The 18,356-nt window shown below is 41.3% G+C and overlaps 6 protein-coding genes across 18 annotated transcripts; 2 read left to right on the top strand and 4 right to left on the bottom strand.

The window, feature by feature from the left end:
- Nucleotides 1-74: 74 nt before the first annotated feature.
- Nucleotides 75-1,679, bottom strand: LOC104773841 (eukaryotic translation initiation factor 2 subunit beta). The gene is given in 8 exon segments (XM_087482094.1): nucleotides 75-389; nucleotides 481-566; nucleotides 651-793; nucleotides 891-997; nucleotides 999-1,034; nucleotides 1,122-1,186; nucleotides 1,306-1,404; nucleotides 1,482-1,679. Coding segments are annotated over 8 exon segments (549 nt in total). The 5' UTR covers nucleotides 1,486-1,679; the 3' UTR covers nucleotides 75-380.
- On the bottom strand, nucleotides 1,608-7,198 carry LOC104773852 (putative LRR receptor-like serine/threonine-protein kinase At1g06840). Of its 11 annotated transcripts, none has more exons than XM_087482081.1 (23): nucleotides 6,969-7,180; nucleotides 6,841-6,885; nucleotides 6,692-6,731; nucleotides 6,414-6,521; nucleotides 6,148-6,298; nucleotides 5,821-6,051; nucleotides 5,636-5,707; nucleotides 5,387-5,530; nucleotides 5,222-5,293; nucleotides 5,062-5,133; nucleotides 4,909-4,983; nucleotides 4,746-4,814; nucleotides 4,601-4,669; nucleotides 4,428-4,499; nucleotides 4,248-4,334; nucleotides 4,091-4,159; nucleotides 3,487-4,007; nucleotides 3,234-3,392; nucleotides 2,865-3,148; nucleotides 2,730-2,781; nucleotides 2,399-2,649; nucleotides 1,844-2,307; nucleotides 1,608-1,679 (listed from the first exon to the last, which is right to left on the bottom strand). In XM_087482081.1, exons 4-23 carry the CDS (start codon nucleotides 6,514-6,516, stop codon nucleotides 1,649-1,651), a joined length of 3,048 nt encoding a protein of 1,015 aa, XP_087338207.1. In that variant the 5' UTR covers nucleotides 6,517-6,521; nucleotides 6,692-6,731; nucleotides 6,841-6,885; nucleotides 6,969-7,180; the 3' UTR covers nucleotides 1,608-1,648. The 11 variants fall into 11 exon arrangements, with proteins under 11 accessions (XP_087338207.1, XP_087338210.1, XP_087338206.1 ...); XM_087482084.1 differs by having other exon boundaries at nucleotides 5,821-5,892; XM_087482080.1 differs by having other exon boundaries at nucleotides 6,692-6,885; nucleotides 6,969-7,198.
- Nucleotides 7,199-7,337: 139 nt separating this feature from the next.
- LOC104773844 (uncharacterized) lies at nucleotides 7,338-10,134 on the top strand. Of its 2 annotated transcripts, none has more exons than XM_010498512.3 (9): nucleotides 7,338-7,721; nucleotides 7,869-8,394; nucleotides 8,514-8,590; nucleotides 8,699-8,867; nucleotides 9,014-9,102; nucleotides 9,236-9,400; nucleotides 9,490-9,567; nucleotides 9,654-9,757; nucleotides 9,838-10,134. In XM_010498512.3, the coding sequence occupies exons 2-9, from the start codon at nucleotides 7,875-7,877 to the stop codon at nucleotides 9,941-9,943; spliced, it is 1,308 nt and encodes a 435-aa protein (XP_010496814.1). In that variant the 5' UTR covers nucleotides 7,338-7,721; nucleotides 7,869-7,874; the 3' UTR covers nucleotides 9,944-10,134. The 2 variants fall into 2 exon arrangements, with proteins under 2 accessions (XP_010496814.1, XP_019098307.1); XM_019242762.2 differs by having other exon boundaries at nucleotides 7,342-7,721; nucleotides 7,855-8,394.
- LOC104773843 (uncharacterized) lies at nucleotides 10,104-12,163 on the bottom strand. Of its 2 annotated transcripts, none has more exons than XM_010498511.3 (6): nucleotides 11,819-12,163; nucleotides 11,366-11,479; nucleotides 11,158-11,283; nucleotides 10,863-11,066; nucleotides 10,620-10,787; nucleotides 10,104-10,527 (listed from the first exon to the last, which is right to left on the bottom strand). In XM_010498511.3, the coding sequence occupies exons 1-6, from the start codon at nucleotides 11,972-11,974 to the stop codon at nucleotides 10,222-10,224; spliced, it is 1,074 nt and encodes a 357-aa protein (XP_010496813.1). In that variant the 5' UTR covers nucleotides 11,975-12,163; the 3' UTR covers nucleotides 10,104-10,221. The 2 variants fall into 2 exon arrangements, with proteins under 2 accessions (XP_010496813.1, XP_019098308.1); XM_019242763.2 differs by having other exon boundaries at nucleotides 11,854-12,032.
- A 395-nt stretch (nucleotides 12,164-12,558) lies between these two features.
- Nucleotides 12,559-14,861, top strand: LOC104773845 (uncharacterized). The gene is made up of 2 exons (XM_010498513.3): nucleotides 12,559-13,076; nucleotides 13,216-14,861. The coding sequence occupies exon 2, from the start codon at nucleotides 13,235-13,237 to the stop codon at nucleotides 14,735-14,737; it is 1,503 nt and encodes a 500-aa protein (XP_010496815.1). The 5' UTR covers nucleotides 12,559-13,076; nucleotides 13,216-13,234; the 3' UTR covers nucleotides 14,738-14,861.
- Nucleotides 14,862-14,879: 18 nt separating this feature from the next.
- On the bottom strand, nucleotides 14,880-17,694 carry LOC147929058 (protein PIN-LIKES 6-like). The gene is made up of 9 exons (XM_087482093.1): nucleotides 17,306-17,694; nucleotides 17,078-17,157; nucleotides 16,864-16,988; nucleotides 16,642-16,763; nucleotides 16,037-16,267; nucleotides 15,868-15,942; nucleotides 15,644-15,744; nucleotides 15,508-15,560; nucleotides 14,880-15,415 (listed from the first exon to the last, which is right to left on the bottom strand). The coding sequence occupies exons 1-9, from the start codon at nucleotides 17,498-17,500 to the stop codon at nucleotides 15,105-15,107; spliced, it is 1,293 nt and encodes a 430-aa protein (XP_087338219.1). The 5' UTR covers nucleotides 17,501-17,694; the 3' UTR covers nucleotides 14,880-15,104.
- Between the last annotated feature and the right edge of the window lie 662 nt (nucleotides 17,695-18,356).

Genomic DNA, 18,356 nt, shown 5'->3' with positions numbered 1-18,356 from the left:
CATTACGTGCGTAGAAAAGCCACGTTAGTCTCAGCAAATTTGCACCGTTTGCGTGCTGTCTCACCAAGTGATCATTAACATTAACGAACTTCCATTAGGCATACAGTAAAAACAACATCTCAGAAATGTTTTCCAGAGTTTTATCTCATCCCTATATCTCTCAGGAAAACATCTTCTGGTTCAAGTTTAATTAGTATTGTAAAGAAAAACATCTTCTGGACTGGTTCAAGATTGTACAACTGACTAACAAAGTCAGAAAAGGTTGCATATACAAGAACTCACTATAATCCTGACAGCGGAACCTTGGCCAGCAGGTGGCTCTATAAGTTCCACATCTTGATGAGTTATTCATAGGGGACTTGGTACATCGATCAATGCTGCTAACCACACTGCACAAAACAGAGCCAAAATATCTGTATCATTTTATCTTATCATCTTTCCCCTGATCTGAATGTTGCAGAGATGATTCTTTCTACTTACCATCTCACATCTGAGAGTGAAGAGACCATCATATTCCCCGAGAGCTGTGTCAGGACTTTTGCAGCAAATGCAGATTACGAACGCATCTAAGACAATGAATACATATCACACAAGACTCCCATTGCTAGAAAAAAAACATATAAACACCGAAGACTAGTTATGGAATTTACCAATGTATCTCCGTAACACAGCTTGAAAATCCCTATAAGACACTAAACCCTTCATCTCTAGCCGTTGCTGTTTGTTCAACAATCCTTTTGTATCCATTTGGAGAAGCAAGAATTTCATGACATGATCCGGCTTCCTATGCATCCTGAACAAGGTAGGTATGTTAAAGAGTGATACACCAGTCGACTCAACAAGTAGAGTTAAAAGGAAAGATCAATAACGAAATATATAACAAGTCGTACGTTCTGCAGAGATCAGCAAAGTTTAAACAAACTGTAACCGTCCCTTGTGCAAGGAGCTGAGGAGGCATCATTACTGTTCTTGGCCTTTCTGTAGAAGCCTCAAGATCCGTCATCACGAAGCCTATCAAACGCCCTACTCAAGAGCTGCGGAGCATAGAAAAAGCAGCTCGGTCATCGTCAAGAACCACAGAAGAGAACATAAAAAATACCAATAGCAATAATAAAGACTACCTCCTTGTAGCCATAATCTGGCTCATCAAAGTTCTGGCAAGATTGACGGGGTGGTGCATTATCCTCTGTTGACAACATCAATAAATAGTATAGTATAGTATAGTAGCTTCAGACACCATTATAGATATAAGTTCGATTAATTGATTATCTTCCAACGCCATTCTTTGGAAACCTAATTACTTACCCAAAAAGGTGTCCTCCTTTCTGGAACAAGATGTCGCCTTCGCGTACCAGAGGCTTGCTCTTCTTCTTCTTCTTCTTCTTCTTGGAAGGGTCAAATCCACTGATCTACATCATCAGCATAAGCTTTAGCATATTGGAATCCGGAGAAACGGTGATATAAGGGGTGGAGAAGCATACCCATGAAGAATCGCTATCTAAAACCTCGAGTTCAAGTTTCCAGCACCGCTGCGTTTGCCTGTAAATCCATAGTCGCCGGAGGGTTGGACTTGTTTCACCGATGATCGGATCGGAGCCAAGTTAAAATATATGAAACGAGGGTTTGTCATTGGGCCCGTATTGGGCCTTCAGGAGATAGTTAAGTGTTTCCAACACTTTCTACCGACAAAGAAAAAAGTAAAAAAAAAAAAAGTGAATATATTACAATGTTGTAAGTTGTATAACTAGAAGATAATTAATTGGTTAAACTTTAAAAGTAAGAAAGGTTGAGTGGAGTCAAAAAGGAGTAATAAATGTTTTTGTACAGAGATAGTTGTAGTCACCGAGGAGCGATGCTGGGAACAAAGCCGCTGCTGAGATCGCTTCCTAATAGGCTCGACGATTCGTAAAGGTCTCTGGTCACATTCGACGAAGATGTTGAGAGCACTGATGAAGACGATGCCATTTCCATTCTTGCCTCCTTATTCGGGGCTGCTTGGAGCAGTGTCTCCAGCTCTTTCACTACCTCCGCCATACCCGGCCTCATCTCCGGTGAGTCGTGGCTACACCTTAGTGCCAAAGCCGCAAACTTTTCAACACTTTCTATCGACCACGGCTCCATTCTCTTGTCTATCAGCGATACCATCATATCCCTCTGATCCGCTGTCTTCACCTCTCGCACGATATTTTTGCCATGGGATATGGCGTGCATACCAGTCAGCAGCTCCAAGAACACAACTCCAATGCTGTAAACATCGCTCTTGTCCGTCAGCTTGTGTGTCAGGAAATATTCCGGATCCAGGTACCCCTGCAACATTCAAATAAACTAAGCATATGGGATATGTTGTGCCAATATATATATATATATATTTTTCACATTATTCATTTTGATGACTCACTGGAGTCCCACGGACAACGGTCGAGACGTGTTTAGGCACATCCTCTTCGTCTTCCAACACAGGAGCAAGTCGAGACAGTCCAAAGTCTGCAACTTTGGCATTGAAGTTATCGTCAAGGAGGATGTTACTGGCTTTGATGTCTCGGTGGAACACTGGTGGGTTGGCTTCTGTGTGAAGGTAGAGAATGCCTTTGGCTGCTCCCAACGCAACACGAATCCTCATCCCAAAGCTCAATGACTCCTTCCCCTTAGCTACATCACCAAATATTCTATCAGTTAAGAAAAACTAAATGACACACATCCAAAAAAGCGCCCCCATAGTGAATTTCTACCAGACAGCCAGTCGCGCAGGGTGCCATTTGGCATAAATTCGTACACCAGCATCTGCACATTTAGTAACTTCATCATAAGCAATTATATTAAAAAAAATATCTATTCAGGCGGCTCTACTGGGTACAAGAGAGTACCTGCTCGCCTTCTTCGTCACAATAACCGATCAGTGACACTAGATTCCGATGATGCAACCTCGAGAGCAATTCTATTTCATTCAAGAACTCCTTTTCACCTTGCAAAGAACCCTCATCTGCTCGCTTTACTGCAGCAACCGTTTTGTCAGATAACACACCTCTATAAACCTTTCCATAGCCTCCGCGTCCAACCAAAGTTGAGCTGCTAAAATCCTCGGTGGCCTCTGCTAGTTCTTTGAAAGTGAAGCCTCTTATCCCAGAATTCATCAAGGAAGCCTTCGAGGCTGACAAAAATATAATAGATTCAGTTAAAGTTGGTCCTATATCTAAGTGGGATATATTGGGAATGGAAGATTCGAATGAACTTACAAGACCGTCTTCTAGATATCTCTCGCTCGTGTTTGCTGTATCTTCTAAGCAACAAGGCTGCAACCACGGCAGATATCGCAACAGCAGTAACTACAGCCCCTGCAGTTATTGCTGCTAATCGTCCCCAGCTGACGCCTTTCCTTTCACTGTTGAAGTTAACTGAGGAGATAAAAGAAGACTTCCACTTAGCAGTCAATCTCGATCTGCTTGTGTTAAAAAAAAAAAAAACACTTATTAGGTTAAAGACGCGCACCATATGAATAAGGCCCCTGCAGAGTGAAGTTGAGCAGTTCGTACGGGCCGAATAAGTCGCTACCAGGAAATCTCCATGAAGCGAATATGTCCCGGATTCTGAGAACTTCACTGCTGTTAAACGTTCTTGTATAGGTTTCATTAACTTTCGGAAAAAGTTTTAGATACATCCTCAACCGAGGCCCTTTCTCCCACTCATATGAGTCGATCCAGAGTTGATATGGTTCCATCTGAAGGAAATCAGCAACATACTCGTCAAATTGATCAATGTATGGAGGGAAGTATGAGAAGCTAGGACTTTTGAGACGATATCCAATTCTGAGAGGCGCTGCGCAAAAGCATGGTAACGGGGATGCTGGGCTGTATTCGTAGAAGTCAGGAGTGGGACAGGCTAGTGGAGGACAGTCCAGTGCAGAATTAGTTGAGTTGGTTGGTAGTGATGTCCACTCTTTTCCTATGGACTCACAAAATAGGTTTGCATTTGATATGCTTCCATTTTTGCAGATCGGATTACCATCAAGCCTGTAAATGAATTAAACTCCCTGTAATAATGACATAAACATCAAAAAAAGTTACCGAAAGTACTGATACGACTAAAGACGCACCTTAAAGTGATATTTTGTGGAGGAGTTAGATCTCCTTGCACTTGTGACAGAGAATTATTCCTAAGATCACTGAAGGAATCGAGAGAAAAACAGGAAAATTAGAGAAGTTGATGAATTGCTACTGGATGCAAGTGAAGTAGGGAAACAATGATTTTACAGAAGAAGTCTAGCTTTCTTCAATAATGAGATATTCGTCCAAAGGGAATCAGGGACAGATCCAGATAACACATTGTTCTTCAGCAACCTGCAGAAGATGACATTTTTATGCGAAGTCAATATTGCTACTAAAAAGCTTATTCACTTTGAATATAGCGTAACACAAATATAATAAACTCACAGCATCTGAAGCAAAGGGAGATCTGAGAAGCTCTGTGGGATGGATCCGTTAAGTATGTTGTTTGATAAATCACTGTATTTAACCAGTATAATACTCAAAGCAGTAAGGTATACGTGGAAACAAAATTGAAAATCTGAAAAAAGAAATTGAATTAACAACTGTATAGAGCATACATGGTTGTCACATCCTTAGAAAGATTAGAAGAAGGTATAGGTCCAGTGAGCTCATTCCAGCTCAGGTCCCTGTGTGAACAAGAAGCACAAACACATTCACAACACTGGAAAGTGAATCCATGCATTGAGACTGATCATAACTTACAAGTATTTGAGATGACGTATCCTGCTAAAATCAGGAAGTGCCCCTTTCAAACTACAATTTCTAAGACTCCTGAAAGTGCAAAAAGACGAACGAACATAATAAGCTCTCTCTATATCTTCGAAGTGAAACAAGGACTTAAGATTACAGTGGCCCAAAAACGTACAGCTTCAGAATACTTGAAAAGCTTCCATAGGAAGCTGGGATATCAGATCCACTGAAGTTGTTATTATCCAGTTGCCTGCAGCGGAGGATAATAACCATAAATTTAACGAATTACTTTAGGAACGAGGTAAACACACATAATAGAGAAACATACAGGATTTGCAGGTTTGGCAATGCAGAGAGTTGTGGTGGAAGATTTCCAGATAAATTATTGTTGTCTAGCAGCCTGTAAATTTAGTCTGACCCTTTAAGGCTTTACCATCATAATGTCACAAAATAATGGAAACACTGGCAACATTGTGGCAATGACTCACACATGAAAGATGTTAGTAAGATTGGAAAGCTCAAGTGGAATCTGTCCGCTCAACGAATTATTGTTGAAGTGACTGTACAAGGCCAAAAGAAAAATATTATGAGATGCTATTGGAAAACCTGCATCTAAGGTTGACATCAGTGTCTGGCTTGATGTTCAGACTCACAGATGTTTCACTTTTTTCAAGTTGGAAAAGGACTTTGGTATTGGTCCTGTGATGTTATTCTCATCTATCTGGAACCTGTTCAAGTTCGAAAGATAACCGAGTTCGCTTGGTAAAGACCCTGAAAGTTTGTTTCCATTCAGCAGCCTGACAACATGTTACAGAATCAGAAGATAAACAAGGTGAACACATGTGCTTATCAAAAGTGTTCCATCTAGAGCAATGCTTATTTATCAGGTAGTTCCAACTTACAAGAGTACCAGGGATGATATCTGTCCTATCTCCTTCGGAATTGAACCACTTAAATTGTTCCACATGAAATCTCTTCATAGATTCAACATGAAAGAATATTTTTACAGTCAGTAGAAATTGGTGTAACCAAAATATAAGGCGTTCCCATATGCACACTTTGCAAAGCTTAACATCTTGAAACTTACAATATTTCAAGATGAACTAATTTTTGGAGCTCTGGTGACAAACTTCCAGAGAGGTTCATATTCATCAACAGGCTGCTTGACAACAAAAGAAGGATCAGGGAAGGAATCCTATTATAGGAATAGCTGGTCATGCAAACGACGGTTCCGGGAGAGAGAGAGAGAGAGAGAGAGAGAGAGAGAGAGAGAGAACAAAAAAAAGACAAGGGAGCCAGCTTCTCCCAAAAGTTAAGCCTGTTAACTCCAGCATATAGATAAGCAGACTAATAAGGAAAGCAGGAAGACACATACGAAAAAAGAAAAAGAAAAAGAAAAAGAATCAAGTCATACAGTTCTCGGACATGCAGGTAGTCGTCAGTACCAATCTCATTAAAGCAGATAACTCCTGTCCAATTTGATCTGCAAGGATCACCTCTGTTCCAATTTCTCAAATTGTCTTTAGGGTCAATTAAACTTCTCTTAACTGATCGTAAAGCAGTGACTGCGAACAGAAAAAGATATGTTTTGAAAATCAGGTAAGAGAAGATGGAATTTTGGGGAGCAGTAACGTTCGCAGAAACAAAGATAAGAAGAAGAAGTTTAAAAACTGTAGCCACCTTCAGAAGGGTGGGTTCTTAGTGCATCGGCAAGAAGAAGGAGGAGAACACAACAACACGCAACAAGGAGCGCATGTAGATAGACGCTTTGAGGCAACATCATGATACCTTAAGAAAACGTGACAGCGTAAGAAGCAGAAATATAGATATATAAAGATTAAAGCAGTGTTGGTTTCTAGGAAGATGAAAGAAATCAATCGTATTTATGACAGAAATAGACACAAGAACTAAAATTCAAATCCACGCATTCAAGAGCTCAAGTCAAGAAAGATGATTACCTCACTGTTTGGATCAGCTATACATACCCGCCCCCGCCCTCTATGAGGGCAAAGTCAATATATGCAGACGACAATGCAGATCAAATCAAAGGGCACTAATCATCGTCCGGAAAATTAATCGAGCGAGAGAGAGAGAGAGAAGAAATGACCTTGATGATGGGGGGTTCTTTGGTTTGATGATGATCTTGACTTGTCTGCCATTAAAAAAATCAGAAAAGCATAAACCTTTACAACGCCCAAGTGGTAAAAAAAAGAATGTAAACTGGGTTGACTCTACCTGCTCGTCCAGGAGCACAATCGTGCCTCGTGCGTGAGCTTTTTTTTTGACAAAAATAAGAAAGCCATTACAATCGATCGGCAAAACCCAACCCAACCTAACATAGACGGCGTTTTGAAAGTGACCGACCCCCCCCCCACCCCAGAGAGAGACAAAGAGAGACGCGCTCTTTGTGGGTCCTTTTTCTTCTCATTGTTGTCATATTAATGGTCAACTCCTCCTTTCTTCTCAGTCCATCTATTTTTTACACAAACATATATATTTTTTGCCCATTTAGGCTATAGGCCCATGAGTTATTAAGTAGGCTTGCATTAAAAAAAAAGCCCATATAGAAATGGATTATTAAAGCAGTCTGTCGCTCCCTTAATTAAGTAAGTCAACCTTTGGGATTGGATTCACAATACTACAACAACAACAACAACAATTCGTCCTACAGTACTTGGAAAAATAAAAACAAATCTCAACCGTTGATTCACACAGACGATTCTCATCATCATCAGTTCTCTCTCTCTCTCGTCTCCGCAGCAGCTAGCCGGATCTCCGTTGTCTTCTTCCTCTGGGCCTCCGTTTACTTGAACCCCCTTTTTTTCTTTTGGTTTCGTTTTCGTCTCTAGTCAAAGCGATCGCCTACTATTCCCCTCTTATCCAATTAATCTTTAGGGTTTCCTCGTACACGATGATATATATGTATGAGCTAAATACGATTTGATTTCCTCTGTTTTTTCCCATCCTCCTCCTCCTCCTCCGTTGCAGGTAGCTTTATTCCTATCTTTTAATTTATATAATTATTTTCCTCTAGACTCGTCGTTGCTTTATCTATGTAAACGCGTTTTCACGATTTCTACCACTGTTTGTTTAATCACCTTCGATCGATTGATTTCTTTAGGGTTTTCTTTTCAGGCCTTGATGGAAACGCCCGGCTCCAATCATGACTCCTTCAGGGGTTCTTCTCCCCGTAGAAACTCCATCCTCTCTGCTTCTAACATCATCCAGGCCCCCATCTCAACCTTGTTAGAGTATTCGGGTCTCTTTCGAACAAGGCCAAGTCTTCCTCCTAGTCATGAGGCTGAAACGCTCGTTCCTGATGATTCTGCAGCAGCAGGTATCTCCTCTGGGGAGGTTGCCATTAGGATCATTGGCAACGCCGAGCACGATGCTGCTCAAACTGATAACAACAATGCTCTTATTAGGGATTCCGCTGCTGGACAGTCTGAAGCTTTGGGTTCTGCTTCTTCTCAGGTTGATCCCTTGGCTGCTCCTCCTCCTCAAGGTGGTGCCTCTCAGCCCGAATCTGCCCCTGGAGACGCCGCAACCCGGGATTCTCCTTACCAAAGATATGATATTCAGCAGGCTGCTCGCTGGATTGAGCAAATTCTTCCCTTTTCTTTGCTTCTGTTGGTTGTTTTTATCCGCCAGCATTTGCAGGGTATTAATATCTCTCCTATCCTCTATCCCTTTGTGTCTCTTTTTCTCATCATCGCCACTTGTTCTTGTTGTTTCCATCTCTCTCACTGTCTCTTTTACTTTTCCTGCTATCTCTCTCAGGCTTCTTTGTTGCTATTTGGATTGCTGCTGTCATGTTCAAGTCTAATGATATTCTCAAGAAGCAAACTGCGTTGAAGGTTTTTGAGTTTTTGCATTTTACTTTATTTCTTTTCCAATTCCAAATTTCACACTATTGCTTAGTCTAAGCCTCAAGCACGTCTCTTATATATATTTATTAATTACAGGGTGAGAGGCATATTTCGGCATTAATTGGAATCTCTGTAGCGTTTTCGGCCCATGTTGTTGGTGTTTATTGGTGGTTTCGGAAGGATGACCTCTTGTATCCCTTAATCATGCTGCCTCCAAAATCCATACCACCTTTCTGGCATGCCATTTTTATCATAGTGGTGAATGGTCTGTTCCTTTCTCTGCTTTATTGTTTCCCTTTCCTTAATGAGTCTCGTTTACACTTCTCTTATTCATGCATTATTCCCTATATGATTCATTGTAGCATCCTGTTGGATCATTTAGTGACTTTTTCTTGTGCCTATATTCCTCAGATACACTTGTCCGGCAAGCCTCTATGATTTTCAAGTGTTTTCTCTTGATGTACTACAAGAACAGTAGGGGTCGAAATTATCGTAAACAGGTGATGTAGGACAAAATATATATATATTCTCTCCTTTACCTATATATACAGTTTAACCTAGCCTGCCTCGCTATGCGTCTGTGACATACCTTTGGCAAGCGATTCATAATTTGGTTATTCATTTTCTATGCAGGGCCAATTGCTAACTTTGGTTGAATATTTGATGCTTCTGTATCGCTCTTTACTGCCTACCCCTGTATGGTACCGTTTCTTCTTGAACAAGGATTATGGAAGCCTTTTCTCCTCTCTTATGACGGGATTGTACCTTACTTTCAAGCTCACTTCAGTAGTTGAGAAGGTAGGTTTCTTTTTCTAGAATTTTTTACTCAATTCTTTTTTTCTTTTTATTTGTGGAAGCTGAGAGGGGAAATTGGGAATGAAATTCAGGTTCAATCCTTCTTTACGGCATTGAAGGCTTTGTCTCGTAAAGAGGTGCACTACGGATCGTATGCAACTACAGAGCAGGTACAAATTAATTCTTGCAGATTCAAATCTAGCTTATGCCTCTTAAGGGTTTAAGCCCACATGAAGTGTCTTTCTAATGTGTGCAGGTAAATGCGGCAGGCGACCTGTGTGCCATCTGCCAGGAAAAGATGCACACCCCAATTCTTCTTCGTTGCAAACACTTGTTTTGCGAAGATTGCGTTTCAGAGTGGTGAGGTGTTTTTGCAAATAGTAATTTGTCTTTTGTGTATGATTCTGGATGTTGAACGGAATGTGATTATGACTGGGCAGGTTTGAGAGAGAGAGGACGTGTCCTCTGTGCAGGGCCTTGGTCAAACCAGCAGATTTAAAATCATTCGGTGATGGATCCACCAGCCTCTTCTTCCAGATTTTCTGATTAGAACACATACACGAGGAGTCCAAAGTAAAAAAAAATACCATCAAGACTCATTTGCTCACTCGATAGTTTTCTTAGAGAGTATTTCTATACAATGCCATTCAAGCTGTGAACGAAAGACACCACTGATGATGCCTTGGAAGATGTTCATACAATGTCATTTGTTAATATGAATGAAATCACCTTTTATATATTACGTAGCAAAAAATAGTCTGATATCATCGTGAATGCACAAGCACGACAAAAACAAATAAAGAATAATTTCAATATCAATGAATTTAAGAAGCTGAAACCACACTTGGACACATACTGCTTTCTTCAGCGACTACGATAATCTCTTTAATCATCTCTCGACTCGGAGACTGTGTGCCCTCAGCCGCAGGTGAAGAAGTCATCGAGGTTGATACAAAAGGGTAAACAGATGTCACCTCTTCACTGCCCTCGTCTATGTACACAACGTCCTGCATCGTGAGCTGGTGGTATTCTACTATCTCCCTCAAGAACCGGTTCTCCCTTGCATAAATCGAGTTTTCATGAGCCAACCGTGCTTTCTCTGCCAGGAGGCTCTCCAGCTGGAGCCGAATCTGATACATCCACACCAGACTAGTTAGATGGAAATAATGCAACACACAAATGTTTTGGACATGAGAGAGGTCAGGTCACACTATTTGTTTACCAAATCTTCGTCTGCAGGGTTGTTTCCTTTCTCACGGTGATTCTCCCTCAGGTGTTTGTTCTCTTCTTCAAGCTGAGCGCAACGCTCTTTCGCAAATGCAAGATCTGCTTTCATAGTTTTCAGCTCACGGAGGAGGAGTTTTGCTTTAGCAGCGGTGGCCATCGCCACCTGCAGCTCACACAAGACACTATATATCAAGGAACAGAGCTATTACAAATAACTAGTCAAAAGTGTAGAGCTTACATCGCGAGATGCCTTGAGTTGAGTTTCATGCTCCATATGATTTAACTGCATTGGCTGCTCTGGAGACTTTTTCCATGAGGAACTTACTCCGTAAGATTGATTCTGAATCTCATCTTCACCAACAGTTCCTCTTCGTCTGGTTTGAAGTTTTCGTGTTTCCTGGATGATATCAGCTGTTTTGTTCTCAACGAGTGTTCGGCCTTCCTAGAGATATCAAGGAACAACAGATCTAAATAAAGCAGTATCAACCAAGAAGAATGAAACACCGGAATGATGACAGAGATGTAGGAAAAACCTCAAAGGCTTTCTCAAAAGTGTCACCGATCTGATTAAGAGAAGATGTGAGATTATCCAGCCCTCTCCGAAGCTTCGGATTATCCATTTTCTTGAAACCTTCATCTGATAGGTATGAAAACCGGGACTAGAGAAACAAAAAGACCAAAACCATGATGACCAGAGAGGATGGATCATGAATGTAGTTTGAAATCAGCAAAAACAAAAACCTGAGAAGTTGTTGAGGTCGTATCACTAGATTTGTCATCTTCAATCACAGATTTTGCTTTGTGGGCTATGACTCCCCACAAGCTCTTTGGCTCGGTCGCGTATGCCGTAAAGTTCTGCAGTATACATCCGCAGAAAACATATACATAGGATCAAATCAATGAGAGAAGAAAGATCATCATGATCATCCGCAGATTATATAATTAATAATCACAACTCCTAATGCTAATGCAACGTTGGTTGAAAGCATTAGGATATATATAAGCATTACAGCCAAACTTAACGAACAAGATTCGATCTGGAGCTGAATCTGATCAGATAGTTGAGAGCATTTAACAGAGTCAAAAGTCGTCAAAGGTTAGTCACTATGGATTGGATATCCTAAGAGCGGATCGTGTTATGTAACCGCGCGCAGAAACGTAAAGCAATCAGTTGAGGGTCAAAAAAGGAGAAACCTTAGATCTGGGTTGGTCAAAAGCAGGGGACTCACGCGTTGTGAAGGATCGAGCTGGCGGTGATCTATCTTTGACGGCGGTGATGCTCTCCGGTGGAAGCTGATCCTCCTTGAAAGTGGCAAAATTTCCGATCCCCTGCCTTCTCCTGTACGCCATATGTTAGGTTCCCTTGTTTTTTTTTTTGTTCGGTTAGTTCTCAAACAAGTTAAATTACCAGCTTAGAAAGAGGAGAGACGTTTTGATATTAGTATAATCGAAAAAAGTGCAAGGACAAAATTGATGGATGCGGACCCACGAGGCTCGAAAGAAAGAAAGCCAATGATAATTTTATTTAGTCTCTTTGTTAATGTCCAAGTTGGACAACTCGACAGGATTTGTGAGTTTTAAATCTGACCAGCTAAATTTTCCATGGAGAACATCTCATCTTCATTCCCAAATCCAGTTCTATCTACACCATCCGTATTCCCCATCTCAAAACTTGTCAATGAGAGAAAACTTGTCCACTCCAGTAGCACTCATCCGCATTCTATATATTTTTTTTTTTTGCTTTTCATTTAGAGAGTAAAAAATCATACAATGAGTTGCCGACGCCCACAACACATTTCTCTACCACTTGAGGAATCTCTGCTTAATCATTTCTTTACTAGTACGTTGACTATTATAATAATATATATATATCAATATTTTATCAACAACACACATCCACCTAATTAAGTTATGGATTTACTGGAACACTCTCTAACCTAGGCAGTTCACCTCTGTTCTGTATGAATATGATGGCCATCCTGTCCATGCTCCTTCCTCTTTTATATGTATGTTGTATGGTTTTTTTTACTTGTATGATTTTGGAACACTAGAAAGACAAAATATGTTCTCCTTCCTCTTTCATCAGTTTCTGCTTTTGGCAATTTCACAGAGAATCTTAGGAAACTAGCACTATTTCAAGACCCTCTTCATGACTCGGAGACTTTAGAGGGAGTGAGTCTATTAGATAAAGCGTAAAAAAAGAAAAACAAAAGGAGAAATATGATGTTGTATGTCTTCTTCTACCCTGCGAAATTTACAACACCATCCGTCCGTCGTCGTTGACGGTTGACCCCTTTTCCGCCATAAAATACCAACGCCCTGTTTCTGCCTTTTTTTTTTTTTTTTTTTTTTTTTGTTGTTGTTGTTGCATCGAAACCATTCCTTGTGTGCTTGGGAGAGATGAAGACTTCCTCCTAGGTGTTTTTGAAGATCCTCCTGGCGTTTTTCTTCGGTAAATATTTCTCTCTTTTAATTATTTTTTGAATTTCGAGAGAGCAATTGGAGATAGCGCGTATGTATCCGCTCATTCATATGGTGTGATCTCACCCTGCTTGGGTCATGATTTTATTATATTATCTCCCACTTTTCAGACCTCCGCCTTTGGATCTGATGGAATCACAACCTCAGAGATCTTCTGATGATGATGGTCACCCCATGGATAGGGATAGCAACTCCATCCCATCTTCGGCGTGTAATCTATGCGGAAGAGTTGTTCAATCTGCTTCCGATGATGATCTTGAAATCTTTAGCTTATGTGTAGACTGTAAGTTTTTGTTGCTTGAAGATTTCGGCACCCCTGCCCTTCCCCCCCTGGCCCGGAGGCAGACTCCTAGTAGTACTAGAAGAAGAAGAAGGAGGAGGATGATGAGAAGGAGAAGTAGAAGTAGGCACGACAGCTCTGAGTCTGTCGGTGATCTTTCCACCCAACAACAATTCACACACTTGATAAGCATCGCAAGACAAAGCCTTTCAACTGTTCTTGCTAGTGATGACCAGCGAACTAGCTCCCATACCACTCCTACCGGTTCGACAAGATGGCCACTTTTCTCAGAATCTGAAAGTGACGATTTTGGCAACTTTGGCGAAACCGATTCAAACGCTAGTTTTAGCCTCTACAGGTTCTCCCATGGTGATAATAGGGATGATGCCATTTCTTTTAGTGCTTACGGTGGTGGGGAGTCTGATGCTTCCACGGACAGGCATCCGGAAATCTTTGTTCACCCAGACGACAGGAGCGACATTGACGTTGACACTGATATAGACCCGATGCATGCTGGTCTTAACCAGTGGAACTCAGACGAAGACGACAGGGAATGGGACGAAGGAGCGGATCCATCTGGGGTTGCCCGAACACGGTATCAAAATTATTTGGCAAGTCCAAGTGAGAGCTACAGCTCCATGACTCGGTTTGATTCACCTGAATTGGAGAGAGGGTTTCGTCAAAGAATTATAGAGAGGAGGCAGGCGCTATCTCGCAACATCTTCACTGGTTTGGAGGATATGGAGTTCTCCCCTTATGCTGCAAATGTTGATGATTATCTTGATGAGAGGGGCTTTGAGGAACTGCTTGAGCAACTTGCCGACGCTGACAATTCCAGAAGAGGTGCACCACCTGCATCGCTGACTTGCGTCAGGAATCTTCCAAAGGTTGTCATTGGGGAGGAGCATGTAAAGAAGGGACTAGTCTGTGCTATCTGCAAAGAGCTTTTCACCCTCGGCAATGAAACCACGCAGCTTCCGTGTCTACATCTATACCATGCTCATTGTATCGTACCTTGGTTGAATGCCCGTAACTCTTGTCCGCTCTGCCGTTACGAGCTCCCAACAGATGATAAAGATTACGAGGAGGGAAGGCAGAATGTACTGGATGTGAGCGAGGATAGCTCCTCCTCTGATGCTGGCACAGACGCGGGAGAAGAGGAATATGTTGAGAGCGAGCCTGGTGTGAGCAGAGTTAGCAGAGGAAGATGGCTGTTCCTGGCTGCTGCACCAGTGGTGGGTCTGGTTGGCGTTGTGTTGGCAATGTGGCTAAGCAACCCACAGAGGAGGGATATAGCAGTCTCTCATAGCCAAAGGGGGAACAGAACCAGAAGATGGCTGCCGTTTTTCTGACTGATACCCAGTTCCCTTGTAACTCTAGAATCTCTCAGACCCTAAAAGATACTTGAGTTTTTTTATCTGCTGTTTATTGACTTATATTGTTTCCACATGTTAGTTTAATTGAAGTTTAACCAAAGTTGTGCTGTGTGTCGTGTGTTTCAAATAAATATTATTTGATATATCCAGAGAAAAAAAGGGAGTCCCATCAGGCATCAGTTGATAGAAGTTATAAAGTTACATTTACACAGGAATTAAATAAAAAAACTTTGGATGCTGACAAAAAGAAAAGGAAAAAAAAAAACTTTGGATTGGTTCAGGCACATATGAGACGCCCCTGGACTTGTATAGTAGCCAGATCAATGTGTCAATCAGAAAGAATTCAGAAGAGTATGTTGATGTACAGTACCATCCATCCAGCCATTGAGAAGATGGCGAAAATGTGAACCCAGAAAAGCACAGCAGCTGACTCCCTTCCACATCCTCTAAGGTTCGCAACAGCTCCTGAAAGCACTGATGTAGGCATTGTGTGTTGAAGGAGTAGCACAAATCGGAACATCTTGTCCTCAGCAGGAAGGAATCCAAGTTTGTCTGCTAGTGTCACTATTCCTAGTCCTACTGGTGGCACCAACACCAACCGTCCAAATATAATAGCCGCTGTAGTCTTGAAACCAAGTTTTGAACTTCCTGGTCCTAAAATTTAGTCAAGGAATCAATAAGTTCCATATGATGGATGGGGCTAAAAACAAAGACAGTATGAAAAGAGAGCAACCACACAACCCTACCGTTAATGAGATTTCCCCCTAGTGCCAGTAAGATACACGGTATCATGGCGTCCCTGATAGCCAAAGGTTTTTACAGTTATTAACTCGTTATATCCCAGCTGCTTGCCAGAAGACAAATAAAGAGGGTGCTGCTTACCCAAGAATCATGCAGCTGTCTGTGAAGAAGAAAAGAGGTGCACCATTTGTGAATATCAACTTCTTCGTGAAAGGTATTGCACCAAGTATCATGGCAAGGATCTGAAGGTAACACAAACACGTCTACTTTAAGTAACATGGTAAAGGCAACTGCAAGGTCTCTTGTGAGTCTTGAATCTCTTGATCATCGGATAATACAGGAGAACTGAAAGGCGAGATACTTACCGAAGCAACTATTGCAGGCTGGACAATTTGCTTCAGTTTCAACTTCTCATAGAGGAAAACAAAGATCTGTGTAATCTACATCACGGAGCAAAATATTAAAAAAAAAAAAAAAGAAAAAAAGAGAAATCATAAGGACCGACTTTGTATCAATCTACAACTGCATTTCCACCTTGCTTTTCCTTAAATCCCCTCTTCCTCTAGGTTCGGTGCTCTGTACAGGCAGGAGAACTTGAGCAGGCGAAATGTCCTTGGGGGAATTTTGAATAAGCAAGGGGACTTGCTCTGGAGCAGCTTCTACTGGAAGGTGTTTCAAAGGAAGATTATCTTCTTCAGCATCAAACCCTTCTGGAGGAGGAGCAAACATCTGGTACACATATGTGTAGAGAATGATGGCACCAACCTAACATACAAGTTATACCTCACGGTTATTCAAAGTTTCTCAGAGAGAATCATCATGGAAACTAGCAGGAGGGAACAGAAACAATATTTAAATCCATGGACACTGATGACACACAGTAGACTGGAACTAAGGATCCTAAACAAAATAGTTACAATGTCTCATACAGTACATATCAAGCTCCTCTTCATCAAAACAGAAAAAAGGCAGAAAGCCAAGAAAGTGTGTCACTGTAAAGGGCGAGACAGCAAAGACGAAAACTTGGGAAGCTAATGATGCTCTGATTCTATAGTACGTAGTTTAAAGAGAGAGAGAGAGAGAGAGAGAGAGAGAGAGAGAGAGAGAGAGAGAGAGAGAGAGAGAGAGAGAAAGGGTACCCATTGACCAAAGGATATATAAGCAGTGCCATCAATGCTACATTTTTCCGAGTCACCGAAAGGGTTGGAGGTATCCCTACATAGAGCCGCTAGTAAAACAAGAGGCACATTGCCAATGTTACCTGAGAAACAAAAAAAACAAATATAAAAAAAAAAAGGCACAAAAAGTGAGACTAGTGTCAGTCAGAGCAGACAAGAGAGTCTTAGGAAAAGGGGTCTAACCAACTCCAATTTGTATGATAGTGAATTTGAAGTAAGGGTAAGGTGGACGAATGATGGTAGCAACAATGAAACCGATGATCGAGCCTGAGATGGTGCCAAGAACGACGTTCACAGGAATGAACCACCTGGTATAGATGGAGCAGCCGAAAAGAAGATGCGTTATTGGAGAGCTATTATGGTGTATCGAAGACAAGGGACTAAGATGGAAACAAACCACTGAAGCATTTTGTGGAGAGTGACGGCTTGTCCGAGCTGGGAGAAGATCAAGCAGGGAAGCAAAAGCGAGAAGACTAACTGTATGCAGGACAAACAGTTTCAAAGTGTGCTTTTTTTTTTTTTTTTTGATAAAACAAGTTCAAAGATGCAGGGGTTGTACTGTGACTGTAGGAACAAAAATTAAAAATTAAAATAAAAAAAAAAGGGAGAGAGAAGAGAGAATTACCCCGTTCAAGAGTTTACGGCCAGAGGGAGGCAAGATGTTAACGTACTTGGAGGCCATTAGAAGACCCAAGAAGCACATGGTAAAAACCTTGGCAATTGGCATCACCGCGATTTTGATTGTACCCAGCACTGATTCACCGGCAGCAGCGGGAATCTCCATGGAATCAGCCAAGGCGGCAAGGATCCGGGCTATCATTCTGACAGTTCCTAATGCCAAAGGCAGCAATTTTGAGGGGTTGGACTTGGGTTGGAATCCGGAGGAGAGGGGGAGAATAAAACAGAGGAAGTTATAGAGAGAGAGTCTCTCTGATGATTGATTTGAGGAATAAAATATAAACAAACACTTCGATCTCTCTCTCTCTCTCTCGTGATTGCCACGTGCACTTCTTTCTCTTTGCCTTCCTTCTTACTCCTTTCCTTTTCTAAGCCCAAAAAAAGCCCGTTTCAACTATTCTTCCCACACACCTTTTCTTTTTTTGTTTATTCTTTTCTGTTATATTAGCTTTCGTTACTAATAAGTTTTTATTTTGTCAAAATACTCCCAAGTTTACAAATTACAAACACCACAAAAGTGTACCACTTCTTAAAATATTTGATCATCTAAGCTATGAAATTATGAATTATTATTTTGGCTTTGCCTCAATACTCAGTTTAACATGACTTGGGAAGTTGGGAGGATCATGAAAGACTTTGTATTTCCTTGATCATTTACTAGCAATGGTACCATATATTTAAAAATAAATCAGTTATCAACAAGATTGATCTGCCTAAGATAGGGTAGAATATATCTGAACCGGGAGATGGAGAAGAAGAGATTCTCGATCCTGTGGCTGCTTTGTTGATTTGCATTTCGATGAAAGACTCACCATCGTCGCTGTTGTCAAGCACTTCGTTCATCCATCCCACCTCATTCTCAATCCTATTAATTAATTACGTTACCGGCTCACTTCCCAAAACTCCCTCTACTACTAGTTATAGATATAATATAAGATTTGATCTCTTGCTCCTAATTTCCATCATTGATGTTTTTAGCAAGTATATAAATTAATCAT

This window comes from Camelina sativa, chromosome 13 (assembly GCF_030686135.1).
Source record: "Camelina sativa cultivar CO46 ecotype springtype chromosome 13, ASM3068613v1".
In the NCBI taxonomy this organism is placed as follows: Eukaryota; Viridiplantae; Streptophyta; class Magnoliopsida; order Brassicales; family Brassicaceae; genus Camelina; species Camelina sativa.
The sequence above is the reverse complement of the archived record's forward strand: the minus strand, read 5'-3'. Positions and strand labels throughout refer to the sequence as shown.

What these genes read in the sequence shown, in the direction of transcription:
- LOC104773844 (XM_010498512.3), top strand. Translation starts at nt 7,875, where the DNA reads ATGGAAACGCCCGGCTCCAATCATGACTCCTTCAGGGGTTCTTCTCCC. An exon ending in TTTTATCATAGTGGTGAATG is followed by an intron (nt 8,868 to 9,013) that starts GTCTGTTCCTTT and finishes TATATTCCTCAG; the next exon opens with ATACACTTGTCCGGCAAGCC. An exon ending in GAAGATTGCGTTTCAGAGTG is followed by an intron (nt 9,758 to 9,837) that starts GTGAGGTGTTTT and finishes ATGACTGGGCAG; the next exon opens with GTTTGAGAGAGAGAGGACGT.
- LOC147929058 (XM_087482093.1), bottom strand. Translation starts at nt 17,500, where the DNA reads ATGATAGCCCGGATCCTTGCCGCCTTGGCTGATTCCATGGAGATTCCC. An exon ending in CTCCACAAAATGCTTCAGTG is followed by an intron (nt 16,989 to 17,077) that starts GTTTGTTTCCAT and finishes CATCTATACCAG; the next exon opens with GTGGTTCATTCCTGTGAACG. An exon ending in TATCATACAAATTGGAGTTG is followed by an intron (nt 16,764 to 16,863) that starts GTTAGACCCCTT and finishes TTTGTTTCTCAG; the next exon opens with GTAACATTGGCAATGTGCCT.
- LOC104773852 (XM_087482080.1), bottom strand. Translation starts at nt 6,516, where the DNA reads ATGATGTTGCCTCAAAGCGTCTATCTACATGCGCTCCTTGTTGCGTGT. An exon ending in CCTGCGCGACTGGCTGTCTG is followed by an intron (nt 2,650 to 2,729) that starts GTAGAAATTCAC and finishes TTGGTGATGTAG; the next exon opens with CTAAGGGGAAGGAGTCATTG. An exon ending in CCGTTGTCCGTGGGACTCCA is followed by an intron (nt 2,308 to 2,398) that starts GTGAGTCATCAA and finishes TGAATGTTGCAG; the next exon opens with GGGTACCTGGATCCGGAATA.
- LOC104773845 (XM_010498513.3), top strand. Translation starts at nt 13,235, where the DNA reads ATGGAATCACAACCTCAGAGATCTTCTGATGATGATGGTCACCCCATG.
- LOC104773843 (XM_010498511.3), bottom strand. Translation starts at nt 11,974, where the DNA reads ATGGCGTACAGGAGAAGGCAGGGGATCGGAAATTTTGCCACTTTCAAG. An exon ending in TTGACCAACCCAGATCTAAG is followed by an intron (nt 11,480 to 11,818) that starts GTTTCTCCTTTT and finishes TGTATACTGCAG; the next exon opens with AACTTTACGGCATACGCGAC. An exon ending in AACTCAAGGCATCTCGCGAT is followed by an intron (nt 10,788 to 10,862) that starts GTAAGCTCTACA and finishes TGTGAGCTGCAG; the next exon opens with GTGGCGATGGCCACCGCTGC.